This window comes from Convolutriloba macropyga, chromosome 1, assembly GCF_964194025.1.
Source record: "Convolutriloba macropyga chromosome 1, txConMacr16.3, whole genome shotgun sequence".
NCBI lineage: Eukaryota > Metazoa > Xenacoelomorpha > Acoela > Convolutidae > Convolutriloba > Convolutriloba macropyga.
Window position 1 is genome coordinate 56,620,055 of NC_134468.1, and position 15,068 is coordinate 56,635,122.

Sequence of the window (15,068 nt, forward strand, 5' to 3'; positions counted from 1 at the left end):
TCTACGCCATCAGAGACTCCATTCCAAAAGATTCAGTAATTGATTTAGTTTAATTCTCACTGAGCTTGACTATTGTAACTCGCTTTACTATGGGCTGGCCGACATTCTCCTTCAGAAATTACAACGGTTATTAAACTGTGCATGCAGATCAATTTTTCGACTATCACCTAGAACACCAGATTCGGATTTTATTAAACAGTTGCAAAGGTTACCAGTACGAAAACGCAATTTTCTAAATTCTGCTGGGTCATTGTCTGGTTCGCCATCCTTAGAGGGTTCCGGACTATTTTCACTCGCTGGTATCTCGAAATGACACAGTGACAAGATCTCAATATAATTACAACTTTCAAACTTCAGCTTGGAAGATAGCTTTAGGAAAAACGTCATTCTGTTATGTAGTTCCTCACGAAGGGAGTCGACCTTAGAAATAAAACTTTTACCAAAGAAAAACGCCTTCAGAAAGAAGCTAAAAACTTTTTGGTCTAAGAAATTCAATAATAATAAGAACAACAAATAACATGCAAGCAAACAAACACGAAGTCACGTACACTTAGCATAGAGTGTTTCTTAAATCAGACTTAGGCAACGTAAATCTGTGACCCGTACATATGTTCATGTTGATGTTAAAAGAGGATTTTTTGGCGTAGAAATTCTATCCCCTCCCGGGTTGTTCTGTCGAGTAATTAAAAACATTTTTCGAACAACGAAACTGCTGTACAAATACTCTTCAAGTTTATGAAAGTTTTGGAACCATCCTCAATATAGAGACTGTTCAAAATATTTACCGGAATTTCTTCCTGAAACCTTACTCTGAAGAAAATAAATGTACCTGGAGAGTGATATGCAGATGTGTTAACTGCAACCCTTGTTACAAAATAAAACAACTGAACTGCAAAATAATAATAATAATAACAGAATTTAGACTGTAAGTCCCGTATTGTGATTGTGTTACTAACTTCCTAGAGGGGAACTTTTTTGTTTTTAGCCCCCTGTGCCCCCTTACAGATCATGGTATATTGCATGTTACTATAGTAAAAATATAGCACGTGCTCCTGGCAAAGTTATAAGACCTCTGAGCTAAGTTGGGGTTGGGGGTATTGAACGCAAGTTGGGAGCTACGAAAAGGGCTCCAGACAAGAAGCGCTGTGATGATGTTATAGAATTTAATTGATCAGTTACGGTCCCTTCTTTGGCAATATTTCCAAGGAAAAAGTGCCCGTAACTTTTTCCAAGGAAAAAGTTAGTGATCCGAAAAAAGAATTAGGATGTTGAAAGAATGGTCTAAAGTGATAAAGTTTTATCAGATGTTTTAATTGACTTCAGGTATGCTGAAGTCAGTAACTATATGGCGTTCATCATTTCGGTTAATGTCCGTTATACGCACTGAAGACCATGGGAATGTCAAATATATATATTTGGATTCACCGAAAACTCTGAATGCTTTGTCATGTAAAATGATGGCGGCGCTGAAGAACGAAGTGGAGAGCATCTCCCAGCAACATCGATGTATAATTATTAAATCTTCATCAAAGCACTTTTCCGCTGGACACGACTTAAAAGAAATTAAGTTCGAGAAAAAAAGTGACTCAAAAGCATCCATTGTTTTTGGACTGTGTTCTGAGCTAATGAAAGCTATACGAGAAACTCCAGTTCCGGTTATTGCACAAGTAAATGGGGCGGCATACGCTGCAGGTATGGTATTTAAGTAGCGTGTTTATTGCTTATGAGACTTTGATTAATAATTGTATCATCATTTGAAAATTTTTTCTATCAAAATGCGAAAGCAATACGCTACAATGCAAAAGTATCCCTGCTAATTGTTTTTGACGTTACTAATTTCTATTCATTTAGTGAGTTGGTTATAATAAAAAATTGGTAAACTGTAGTTATCCATATATATATATATATATATATATATATATATATATATATATATATATATATATATATATATATACAGACTTGGTAGAACAGAACGCATCAGAGTACGCATCCGAATATGTGATATAACTTGGCAGGGCTGTCTTGTTTCTAAGCTCAAGCGTAAATAGGAAAATTATCGAGGAGCCGTCCCTCATGAACAATAGCGGAGGATGAATTTTCTTTTGGTTCGTTTCTTCGCAGCGACCCATATCCTCGCAGACATAAAAAAACAGCTTTGAAGGAGAGCGAAGCCTATTTTGGTTCGATTTAGGTCTATAGCGTCAGCGTTTTGTTCCCTGCGCTGGCAGAGCTCCTTGTTACGCTGGCAGATTTTATGATCTGGCTCTCTGAATGATTAGTTCTTGTTTTGCTCTTATTGTACCTATATCATCACTGCCTAGGCATTTGGACCTTTTATTTGACTAAGGATGTCCACGTAGTTAATCGTCGGACAACTGAACATTCAAACCTCCTAGGTGTAATGGGAGTGAAAGAAGCTGTCTCTAGAGGCAGCTTCAAGAGCAGGATTCTGTCATTTTTTTCGAGAAGACGAGTTTTCAGGGGGAAGATTGACATCGAAAGGATATTTTATTTTGAGCGCTTGTGGTAAAACAAGCGTAAGCAATTTGAGTTGATGTTTTGGCAAGCTAGGTCAACTTTTTTATATAGACTTGTCAAATTGACTGTCCCAGTCATTGAGGTATTCAGAGCGAGCTGCATGTGGTCCAATAACTGAACATAATACACCCGTACTTACTGTAATTTCAGTTCAGTGTCACGAAAGAGTTTATTCGCTTTCTGTTTTAGATACGATTGTAATAAGTTGACATTTAGGGGCATACACGATGCATCGAAACATAGATGCGTGTTTTTTGAGACTGTCAAAAATTTAAAAAAGAGATATGCAGCATTGCCATTACCTGTTTACCATTTCTGCATAACATTTTTGTGAGGGAGCAGAATTATAAGAGGCAGAATGCTTATAAAAATAAATCGGCATTGCTAGTGGATGACCTTGTTTTAGCCTCTTTTGGTTTTATTAATATTTCCATTATTATTTAGAGTGCGTTCCATTCATATATTTAGAGTGCTGGGTAAAGCATAGGAGTTTTTTGGTCGAACACCTGGGCGGAATTAATCTGCAAGCGTTGGAATTTGCCTGAGGCTTGTTCTAATGTGGCCATGGGTCGTCTCCATTCGTCAGCTTTGCGTCCCAATGGACCGTGACTTCCGTGCGCTCGAAAACCTGCTCGTTTGATGGCTTGGCGATTAAATTTGTGAATGATTGGTTGGTAGGGAAAGCTTCGGGTTGCCCCGCGACAAGATATTCATGGTCCAGACCCTATGCTTCACCCCTTTTAGGCTAATTCTTGTTGTAAACTTAATAAATAGCTCTTGCTTGTTGTTATTTACTGTTGTATCAGAGACTGGACTGTTTCGTTAGCGCCAGTTACCGGTGATTACAAATTACGGCGGAAGAAACCTGTACGATTCATATTCGACTATTGCTAACGCTGTAGTAGTTCAACGGATACTGAAGTCCAGATTGCCTATAGCAAAGTTTTGGCGCATGGGTGCTTTGCAATTGCTTGAGCTTTCGTTACATTAAGTTATTTTCTCCGTCAGCACTTGGCGTGAGAGTTATCCGCATTTGTTCTACTGATATATCTTTTGCAGTCATTTATTTGAATAAAAGAAGTTTACTTAATGCAAGATCGGTTGGCAAAAAGACCGCAAATAAGAGATGTTATTGAAGCTTACGATTTTACTCTCAAGTTTTAAAAGAAATTTGGATCAAAGTTGACTCAAATCACGAGGTTTTCCCTTGCAGTGTTGCCCAGTGATTATTAAAGCTTCAGTGCAAATAGAAAACTAAATGGCGGAGGATTAGCGGTGTACTATGAGTGAAGTTTACTTGTCGATAATTTGGCAAACGTGGAACTGGCTTATCTACAGTTTACGCTCAGCAAATCTGTGTATCTTCTTGTGTTTATATACCTTCGACCAAATAACAAATTCGTGTCTATAAATGAGTTGACAGCCTTTTTTGAGAAAGCGCTGCTGTTAAACAATTTAATTTTTGTAGATAATAATTTCTTTGCTTCTATTTCTATGCTCCTTTCTAAACGATGCGTCAAGAATTTGGACTTTTGTTTTCGAAGAATTTTTGCACACAGCAAGCTATTACACATCAAGCTACTGTGCGAAAAATAAATTTTTCTTGTGAAGAGCTGATTTCTTATAACAGTTTCGGAGTATTTTGAGCTGTTTATCAAGAAGAAAAATGATTACCTAGAGGAATGAGTTCAAATTAAGCGTGTTAGGTATTCGATGCTACAACAACTGTTAGGAAAAGAAGTGATGTCCTACCGTCGACATTAGGGGAACCTAAATGTCCAGCAGAATTTTTGTTTGGTTGCTTTGTCGAGAAAATATGATCGCTTTAGGGTTGCTCGGGGACAAGGTAGTCAGGGTTTAGACCCCATGCTCCACCCCTTTTAGGCTAATTCTTGTTATAAACTTAATAAATAGCTCTTGCTTGTTGTTATTTACTGTTGTATCAGAGACTGGACTGCTTCGTTAGCGCCAGTTACCGGTGATTACAGATTACGGCGGAAGAAACCTGTACGATTCATATCCGACTATTGCTAACGCTGTAGTAGTTCAACGGATACTGAAGTCCAGATTGCCTATAGCAAAGTTTTGGCGCATGGGTGCTTTGCAATTGCTTGAGCTTTTGTTACATTAAGTTATTTTCTCCGTCAGCACTTGGCGTGAGAGTTATCCGCTTTTGTTCTACTGATATATCTTTTGCAGTCATTTATTTGAATAAAAAAAGTTTACTTAATGCAAGATCGGTTGGCAAAAAGACCGCAAATAAGAGATGTTATTGAAGCTAACGATTTTACTCTCAAGTTTTAAAAGAAATTTGGATCAAAGTTGACTCAAATCGCGAGGTTTTCCCTTGCAGTGTTGCCCAGTGATTATTAAAGCTTCAGTGCAAATAGAAAACTAAATGGCGGAGGATTAGCGGTGTACTATGAGTGAAGTTTACTTGTCGATAATTTGGCAAACGTGGAACTGGCTTATCTACAGTTTACGCTCAGCAAATCTGTATCTTCTGGTATTTGTATACCTTCGACCAAATAAAAAATTCGTGTCTATAAATGAGTTGACAGCCTTTTTTTAAGAAAGCGCTGCTGTTAAACAATTTAATTTTTGTAGATAATGTTAATTTCTTTGCTTCTATTTTTATGCTCCTTTCTGAACGATGCGTCAAGAATTTGGACTTTTGTTTTCGAAGAATTTTTGCACACAGCAAGCTATTGCACATCAAGCTACTGTGCGAAAAAGAAATTTTTCATGGGAAGAGCTGATTTCTTATAACAATTTCGGAGTATTATGAGCTGTTTATCAAGAAGAAAAATGATTACCTAGAGGAATGAGTTGCTATTCAAATTAAGCGTGTTGGGTATTCGATGCTACAACAACTGTTAGGAAAAGAAGTGATGTCCTACCGTAGACATTAGGGGAACCTAAATGTCCAGCAGAATTTTTGTTTGGTTGCTTTGTTGAGAAAATTTGATCGCTTTAGGGTTGCTCGGGGACAAGGTAGTCAGGGTTTAGACCCCCATGCTTCACCCCTTTTAGGCTAATTCTTGTTATAAACTTAATAAAAGCTCTTGCTTGTTGTTATTTACTGTTGTATCAGAGACTGGACTGCTTCATTAGCGCCAGTTACCGGTGATTACAGATTACGGCGGAAGAAACCTGTACGATTCATATCCGACTATTGCTAACGCTGTAGTAGTTCAACGGTTACTCAAGTCCAGATTGCCTATAGCAAAGTTTTGGCGCATGGGTGCTTTGCAATTGCTTGAGCTTTTGTTACATTAAGTTATTTTCTCCGTCAGCACTTGGCGTGAGAGTTATCCGCATTTGTTCTACTGATATATCTTTTGCAGTCATTTTTTTGAATAAAAGAAGTTAGATTAATCGTTAAGTTAGGCCTTATTCGGAACTTATTGCAGTCTTTGGACGGTATTAATTTTGTCACAGGCAATGACGGCTTTCTCCTCGCCGCCTCCCCAAGCCGATCAGCCATGCATTGTCTGCATGAGTTCAGGAACAGATCAAGGATGTGCTATCTGTTCTCGATGTAAAGCTAAATGTGTTCATGGATCCAGCCTTGGAAATTCGCACCCAACAAATCGCACTTGAATCATATTTTGTTCAGGTCCCAGTTGTTTGCCGGAGTTGTCAAACTTAGATCGGATATCTGCTCCTGAGGTCAAGTTAGAAGAAGTTGACAGGTTTTTTCTGAAAGTCAATTACTTAAATTGGAGATATTTTTTCTGAGGGAAACTTTATACCCATATGTTGGAGCTGCTTTCAGAAATCGAATTGACAGCACGGCTAGCGATCGTAAATCAATCAAACGGAAAGCTGGAGGTAAAGAAAACATGGTTGCTGCTAAGAAGTCTCAAGACAGAAAACCAAAGGTTTTCCTGACGGGCGCAAATATTAATCATTATACAAGAATTAGTGCACTTAAAAGGCCAGTGAAAAGGCGGCATCTTTACATTGTACGTTTAAGCAACTCTGTGTGTACGGACGAGCTAAAAGAGTCTTGCAGAAATAATGGAGTTGGTCTACTGTATATCCTTGAAGGCTGGAAAAATATCTTGTCTGGAATCCACTGTTTTCAGTTTCGATATTGATCAAGTTTAGTTTCCCGATTTCTTGCCCGAAAATGAATTGACTTTATATAAATCAGAAAGCAAGAGAGTGTCTGACGTCTTTCGATACTTGACTATCTTAACTTAAACCTGTCAGCCACAGTAAAAACCGTTTGTTTACTTAATGCAAGATCGGCTGGCAACAAGACCGCAAATAAGAAATGTTATTGAAGCTACCGATTTTAACCTCAAGTTTTAAGAGATATTTGGATAAAAATTAACCCAAATCACGAGGTTTTCCCTAGCAGTAATGCCCGTGGCCTCAGTGCTAATAGAAAAGAAACAAATGGCGGAGGTTTAGCGGTGTACTATGATTAAAGTTTACTTGTCGTTAATTTTTCAAACGTGTTTGCCAAACGTGGAAGTGGCTCAACTATTTTTACACTCAGCAAATTGGTTTATCTTCTGGTGTGTACATACTGTCGACCAAATACAAAATTTGTGTCTATAAATGAGTTGACAGCATTTTTTGAGAATGCGCTGCTGTTAAACAATTTAATTGTAGGTAATGTTGATATTTCTTTGCTTCTATTTCTAGGCTCCTTTCTAAACGATGCGTCGAGGTTGGACTTTTGCTTTTCAGAGATTTTTTTGCACACAGCAAGCTACTGTGCAAAAAGTAATTTTCCAAGTCAAGAACCGGTTTCTTAATGATTTTCGGAGTAGTTTGAGCTGTCTACCAAGAAGAAAAATGATTAACTAGAGAAATGAGTCGCTAGTGAAATAAAGCGTGTTGGGTATTCGATGCTAAAACTGTTAGGATAAGAAGTGATGTCCTACCGAAGTCTTTAGGGGAACCTAAATGTCTAGCCGAATTTTTGCTTTTTTTGAGAAAATATGATCGCTTTAGTCCCACTGCCCCTAACTAAGGGTCTAAAATTGAGTAATTCACATAAAAATATATTGGATAGTTTTGAAGTTTTTGTGGTGAGTCATTTACACTTGCTGTTACCAAAAATTTAAATATGTACGGCACCGAATGATACCAACGACGTTATGTAAAGTTGTTTTCACAAATACTCCGAAATTGCGTTAATTTAAACACTTCAGACAGGATACCTTCCGAATCAACTCTACAAAGGCCTCGTGATTACGCTCATAAAGAAGACTAATTTGGACCCTGAATTGTTATCTGGCCTGTGACAAATTTAAGATTCCTTTCAAAAATTTTTTGAGAGTTGCTTATCATTAAATCAATGTGTATCTGAAATTTAATCTTCCGATTAGGTATCAGAGAGCTTAGGGCTGCTCGCATTCAGCCGAACCGGCTTTGCTGAAAGTTTTTGTTGTCTGACAAGTCAATTTCCGTTATGTATATATTTGTTTAGTCTTGTCTTCAGCGTTTGATATCATTGATCGTGAGTTTTGGCTTGGGATATTACCGAAAGGTATTGGTTTGCAATCTGTGGCGTTAGTTTATCAAAAATTTGTTTTTCGAATCGTCTGCAACGATTTTCTTAAATAGACTTCTCTGGTGAAGTTGAAATTAGAACAGGTGTGTTGCGGCTGCTCAAGAATCTCAGCGGAACCGATTTATCACAGCCTGGTTCTCGAGTTTTACGCCGGCCTGGTTCTTCACTGGGTTCGATTGACTAACGATCTCGCAGAAATAATTAATCGCTCGGACGTATTAAAGGACTGTAACTTTAATTTTGTTGATTGAAGTTAGGAAAATCCTTAGTGATAGTCTATGTTCAATCTCGTGCTGAAGTTTGTAAGGCTTTAGCCAGTGGCTAGTATTGTTGCAAACTTCTCGTTAAGTAAGCTCAACTAACTTAGAACTCTCAAGATCTTAAGATCTAGCAAAACTTAGCGAAAAGACTAAAGTTGTTAAAGAATCAAATTTTAGTCTATCTGAGAGCCAACTGCTCTTGGTAACAGTTTCTAATGGTTCTAAATACAATACGGTTTGACTAATCAAACAATTGGGTTAAAGTAAATAATCAAATATTTATCATTTATAACATCATCGCTACTTGTTTCTGATTGGTTAATCAAGAAAATGATTTAGGTCATTGTTTACATAGTAAATGTCAAATTACTGCAATATTTACTTTTGTTGACATAAGCACGGATGGTTATTACGTAGCTCTAAATGCCTCGAATGTACGGTATTTCACCTTTAATGATCATCTAAAGAATCATAAATAAACAACTTAAGAAATTTAACAATAAATAACAAAATATCGAAAAATGCCAATTTTGCACCATTTAAGTGCTAATAGCCACACTTGTGGGTCTGATGGAATAACGTTCCTGGGTCCATGAATAGCTTAGAGGTAACCCTAACCGTCTGCCATAACCTCGGGTTGCTCGGGTTTTGCCTTCCCAAAATCGGGGGGGGGGGGGTGTACAGATTTTCGGTCCCAACTTGTAAAATTTTTCATTTTTGACCATTTTTGAGTTTTGACAAATTCTAAACTTTTTCAGTTTCAAAAGTTATTTTTTGCTGTCTGATGGCTTTTCTAGCTGATTTGAAGTGGCGCCAACAAGGTGTGCCACAAGGTACCGCACATGGTCCTTTCCTTTTTTTCGGTTGTTCGCTGCCTTTAGAAGATGAACTGAAAGAACTGAAAATAAAGTAATTTTTCTATGGAAATGATACCGTTCTTTATTTGTATTCGACTCGATCATCAGTGAATGGATGTTCGATGGTGTTGTAATTTCGATTCATTGTTGCTTAAGCAATGCAAAACTGAAATTGGGTTAATATATGATTTTTTGGAAATGTGAAACGAAACTGTTAAATTTGGTCTTACGTCTGCCACATGGTGATGACGACAAATAACAGATAAAATTTTTAGGTTATTATATTGGTTTTCAACTTACTCTGCAACGAAAGTTCAACTTTCTTTGTTCGAATTTATCAAATTAAAACCTCCGTCCTAGTTGAGTTAATTAGACTTTTATGTTTTACCTTTTCTTGTTTTATCACGTCCTGGCTTTTGTAATTCGATATATTATTGTCTGCTATTATTTATTAGTAAAACTTCTGCGAAAAATGAACTCTGCTGCTAGTTTGATCTTCGATTGTCAGCTTCAACACTGAAGCAGCTACGCTCATTGCCAATTAAATAGCGCATTCTGTTTGAAGTTTTGTTGTATGCGCATGGCTTTTTTGACCTTCCTGGTAATTATCCGTTATGTCTATCGGAACTTATTAATCGAAGCACGATGGTTCCAAGATCTCAATATATTTACAATTTACTTCTTCCCAAATTTTGCTCTATTCTTGGAAGACAATGCTTCTCGCATTGCGTGGCTGTTGATTGGAATAAGCTCTTTTCAGATTAAACTTAGACCTTCCTTGAACTTGAGATTTTAATCAGGCGAAAACTCTAAACTGTTTTAATTTTCCGACACTGTTGAGATTTTAAACGGTGATTAAACCAATATATATTTTTGTGTATACGTAGCACCAGACAGATAATCCTCTAAGGTGCATTTTGCACATTGTACAGTAGATCTGATGTGCCAATGTTGTGGGGACGGGTGAGCATTGGGGACTAGAAAATAGCAGGTGTTATAACATTGTGTCTAGAAGCAATTTTTTTTGCCATGAATACAATCACGGAAGAACTTTTTAGAGTGAATATGAATGAAAGGCGAGAAAACAGATGGGCCTTGGAGATATCACTGTAAAGTTTTTCAAGAGCATCATTGAGCATATTTATTTGTTTTTGATAAACATATTGCAAACACGTGGGATGATTTCTGTTGGTTTGATATTTAATTGTTTAAAGTTGTAAGTTGTTAGAATTAAAAGCACTTCGATGTCGATAGACTAAGTGATGCTTCTACGGTGTTCGTTGATAGTTATCAACAAAACTGCCACCAAAGATATAGTTGTCAAGTTGAGAGGAGAATACTGCCTCACAAAATCTATCTACCTTGATGGTAGCCCTTCTGAAGGATTGGACCACTGTTGTCCGGTGTCTGGATATATTTGTTTAGGGAGGTTCCTACAAGCAGTTTCTCAACTTGCCATGGGAGGATCTCTGCCCTGATCTTTTGCTTTGATCACTGGTCATCATTCATGAAACCTTTTAATAAGTTTAGCACACCAATTAGGCTAACCAATTCAAATATGGTTATAATGAAAAATTTTCAGTTTAAGTTATTGCATTTTTCAGTTGTTTTCTAAGGATTTGTTAGGATTTGAAATTTGGTATGTCAAGAGTTATCTGATATAAGCACAGAAATGTGTACAATACAGCTGAAGCAACTTTTAGTTTTTACTTTAATTTTTCGGGCAAAGTCGTTCTAATCCATATTACAGTTTTATATGCAATCTTAAGCTGCTTTTTCAATTTTGCCGTTTTGGACAATTTTGTTAGTTTTTATACTCTTTCTAGTGTCTGGGTTGTTTTTTTTGGGTAATGTAAGTATTGATGTGGATTTTCATGCGCTTTCAATTTTTTTTTATCACTAGAAGCTTGTTTTAAATGAAGTAAACATTCTTAAATTTTAACAATTTTTTTTATTTTTCTGATCATTTTTGTAATTTTTTCTCACCTTCGAAGTTTTTCATTTTCAATTTTTAGTGAGGGTTGGTGGTTTGGTAATTGTTACTACATGTAAAGAATGGTTTGATAGCGCATATGTTTTTTGTTCTAAAATTTATTTTTAGTTTTTACTTGGTTCTTGTTTTCAGCGTTTTCCAGTTCGTTTGAGTGTCGTGTGACTGCTCAATGAATAACGACCAACTGCCTATCAAAGTGTGTTAAAGAAATTTTTCGAGACTTGACAATTCTTGGAGATAGTAAAAAATTTTTACCAGATTTGTTAGATCTTGTCATTAATTGTATTAATTTTTTTGCTCGATTTTTTTTTGTTTTTTTTTAGATTTATCGCTGCTCCGGTTTTTAGCATTGCCCTCCCTCATCTTCTCAGCTTACTATGATATGACCCTATTTTTTTGCGTCGAATGGAAGTTTGTTTCTCTTTAGTTCAGCTTTGCGTGAATCTTTTGACTTTTCTAGGCTATTATCATTCTTCTCTCGTTCTAATTAAAGTGTGCGTAAGCAGAGAAACAATCTAGAATCAACAGAGTCAATAGAGAGAAGCCGAAGCAAAATTGAGTCAGAATAAACCCATGAAGCCCAATTTTAGATTTCCGCTACCTGAACTTTGGCCTTATAAATCTTAGTTACCATCCATGCTTATTGGTATTGATAGCAGCTTTTGTGTCCCTTAATTAAAAAGCATGAGTATGTTGAACTACAGAAGAACGTCAATATAATTCATACTTTTCTGTACAAAAATGAGTTTCTTCCGTTCAATGCCAATGGAGTTTGAGAATTAGTGGCAGCGACTTTCCAACAATCTACCGGGGATGTTTTCTAACATTTGCAGTTTTATTGGACAAAAATGCAGTATATTGGACATTCTGTTATCGGAAATTGTTTTTGGACTCGCAACTCGTGAAAAATTGCCTAGAATATGTTTTTACATTTCTTTACTTTCCAAGTTGTTTCCTCTATCTTTTGGAGTAGGTTTGAGGCGTGATTTTTTTTCAAACTACTTTTAAAGTAGAGCGAAATTTGGTGTTTTTGAGAGGTATTTTTTTCACGTGCGTCAATTTCACTTGTATTTCCGGTATTTTTTCTCTTGAGTGCTTCTAATCCGATGAATGTGTGCGCTAATTGTGCACTTTTGAAAACACCTCAATTCATCAGCAGTTTTCAATTTGATACAATTTGTGGGCATAAAATATTAGTTTATATTTAATTTTTTGTGCTATTTGAATTATTTCTGTTGTCTCCTTAATTAGTATCATTGATGAAAGGTCGGATAGGTAGATCATGAGGCATAAATGACCATAATTGATAGTTTGAGTAGACAGCTGCTGGTTTTAATGACATAAACACTACTTTATCACTTCTTATAAATTTTAGGGAGCGCTCTCATAGGATACTAATTGCGGTTATGTTATTTGATTTAATTTTTTCTGTTCAAAGCGAATGCTTTTTAGGAATTATTCGATAACATTTTCTCATAGATTTGTATCAAATTCTTGGAAATTTTTATAGGCCTATTTGTTGACTTATCTGTAAGTGTCATCAATGACAGCTCTGATGATTGCTTATGACTATTAAAATAATCGAAGTAGTTGGGTCAGACCGTGGTTGATTTCTGCCATTTCCACACGTAATTGTTTTCAAAAACTTTAAGCGTAATTTTGACATATTTTTTTTTTCGTTATTCGGGCATATTTTTGCTTTTCTTATGTTCTCATTGCTTTGTTTCCAAAATAAGTTCTCGTTGGCTTTCAAGTGTGGCGTAGTTTCGGTCAGAATTTTAGTTCCAACTTTTAGCTGAAATTTTTATTGACAGATAACTTTTGTTTTTTAACTGATCAAGTGAATCATACCTTCTTTTGTTGTATTGTTTCTTTTTCTGACATTACAACTGCTTCTTTTTGCGAAATTGACATTTGCCATTTTGGTTTTGCTGCTTCTGGTTTGTTTGTCATTAAGTCTTACAGGAATGTTGGATTTTGCTCTCAATCGAAGGTTGAGTTGAGCCAATATTTTCATAATTTTATAATTGTTAAGACACTAGATCTCGGAAACAAATCTTTAAATTGTTTTTTGTTTTTTTTTTCGTTAGTTTAGTTTGTTCAATTACTTTTAACTTATAAAGTTAAGTTTTAACTGTAGTTTTAGTTAATTCAAGTCCTTGAATTTTAGATCAGGACTTGTCCTGCTATGTTATTTTCTTTCGTCAAGATTTTTGTTACGACCATATGACGTCACAATCACTTCATATCTGCTTTTTGTGCATTCGCTCATGCAATTTCAACTGAATTGCGTATTCATGCAATTTCAACTGAAGTGCGTGCGTGACGTTATTTCTCACTCTTAGTGGAGCGAGTTTTTTTGTTCATTCGCCTGATTAAGTTTTTGGTCACAGGTGACTTACCTCACTCTGAAAAATGACTTCCTAACTTTGAAATTGACTTTGCTTCACTTTAATTCAAAGAGATGAGGTCAAGTGAATGTGTGTTACTCTAAATGGTTATTTGAGAGCAGCTAATAGAGGCAGCAATATTTTATACAGATTAATTAAAATTTAACGTCTCATGCTTTAATGAAAAGAGTAATTTTTTTGGTCCGTCTTACTGTTTACTGCAGATCTTCGAAGCTATTGCGGCTATTTTCTGGCACTGCCAGTTTTCTGTTTTCGGTTGCAATAAGAACTGGTCTCAGTCTCCATGATTTATTGCTCTCAAACGAAGTTTGTAGCAATTTTATTAGTCCTGTCGTTTTTTTATGCGATTTTTCGCTTGACCAATTTTTTGTCTGACGCATTTGACTTTTCGTCCTCAAAAACGGGATAAACAGGTGGCGCCCAGCGAGCCTTAAGTGCTCGTAGAGCCTTTCAGCTCACTAATCTTCAAGTATGCGATTCAGAGAATGTGTTTTGGAGACTTATACTTATGGTGCGAAGGGCCACCCCCATCAGCCCCCCTTCCTGGTGCACCCCGCTGCGCTCTCTTACGCCCCTTCAATTAAGCCAAAGCTAGCCTCACTAAACCGTGCCCAGCTACTGACGAAGCCAACCGCTCGCCGGTCGTTTGAGATCAATTCGCCCGACGTTAGTTGGTTATGTTATGGATATCGAACGAGTCTGCTGTTTTGTAGGAGCCCTTCTCCCCTGACCCAGTGTTCCTGATTACAATTTTGTTACGGTTAAGGGCCAATCTAGCTTATTTTATTTTGTTGAAAAGCTATTAAGTCGCCGCACTATGTCGCTAATATTTTGATTAGCGGTAAAAGTTGACGAAATTGTATTTTAATGTCCCCTGGTTCGCAAGAAATCAAATTTGGTACGTTGGCTGAATTTTAGTCATTACACTTGCTTTAATAGGTTTTCAACTGGCTGCATCATGTGATATGTTGCTAGCGACGAGGCAGGCGAAATTCGCCCTTCCAGGAGTAAAGTTGGGCCTTTTTTGTACAACACCCGCAGTTCCAGTCTCTCGTATCTTGCCCAAAAAGCTTACTTTCGAAATGTTATGTACCGGTGAGCCTATCACAGCTGAGGTGGCGTTACAACATGGCTTGGTGAACAAAATTGCCGATAGCAATGAAGAGATGGAAAGGCTTTGTGATGAAGTTGTTAGAAAAATTGTCGGACACAGCAGAGAGGTAATCGCTTTAGGAAAGACCGAATTCTACAATCAATCGTCAAAAGCCACCGAAGAAGAAGCATACGAATCTGCAGCTTGTATAATGACTGAGAACGCGTTAAAAGAGCAATGTCAAGAAGGGATTTCAGCATTCTTTGAGAAACGTGCGCCCAAATTTTCATCCTAACTTTAACAACATATTAAATTATCATAGTCTATTAGCTTAGATCAAATATAACTGTTTATATTTCCTTTGTCTATTTCAGCTTTGG

At 36.7% G+C, this 15,068-nt stretch overlaps 2 protein-coding genes across 2 annotated transcripts in view; both read left to right on the forward strand.

Moving 5' to 3' along the window:
- Positions 1 to 15,068, forward strand: part of LOC142340622 (RUN and FYVE domain-containing protein 2-like) — a 208,602-nt gene that overhangs the window by 147,376 nt on the left and 46,158 nt on the right. The gene's annotated exons all lie outside the window — the stretch shown is intronic.
- Positions 1,458 to 14,983, forward strand: LOC142344389 (enoyl-CoA hydratase domain-containing protein 3, mitochondrial-like). The gene is made up of 2 exons (XM_075396036.1): positions 1,458 to 1,692; positions 14,535 to 14,983. Exons 1-2 carry the CDS (start codon positions 1,458 to 1,460, stop codon positions 14,981 to 14,983), a joined length of 684 nt encoding a protein of 227 aa, XP_075252151.1.

What these genes read in the sequence shown, in the direction of transcription:
- LOC142344389 (XM_075396036.1), top strand. Translation starts at nt 1,458, where the DNA reads ATGGCGGCGCTGAAGAACGAAGTGGAGAGCATCTCCCAGCAACATCGA. An exon ending in TGGGGCGGCATACGCTGCAG is followed by an intron (nt 1,693 to 14,534) that starts GTATGGTATTTA and finishes TTGCTTTAATAG; the next exon opens with GTTTTCAACTGGCTGCATCA.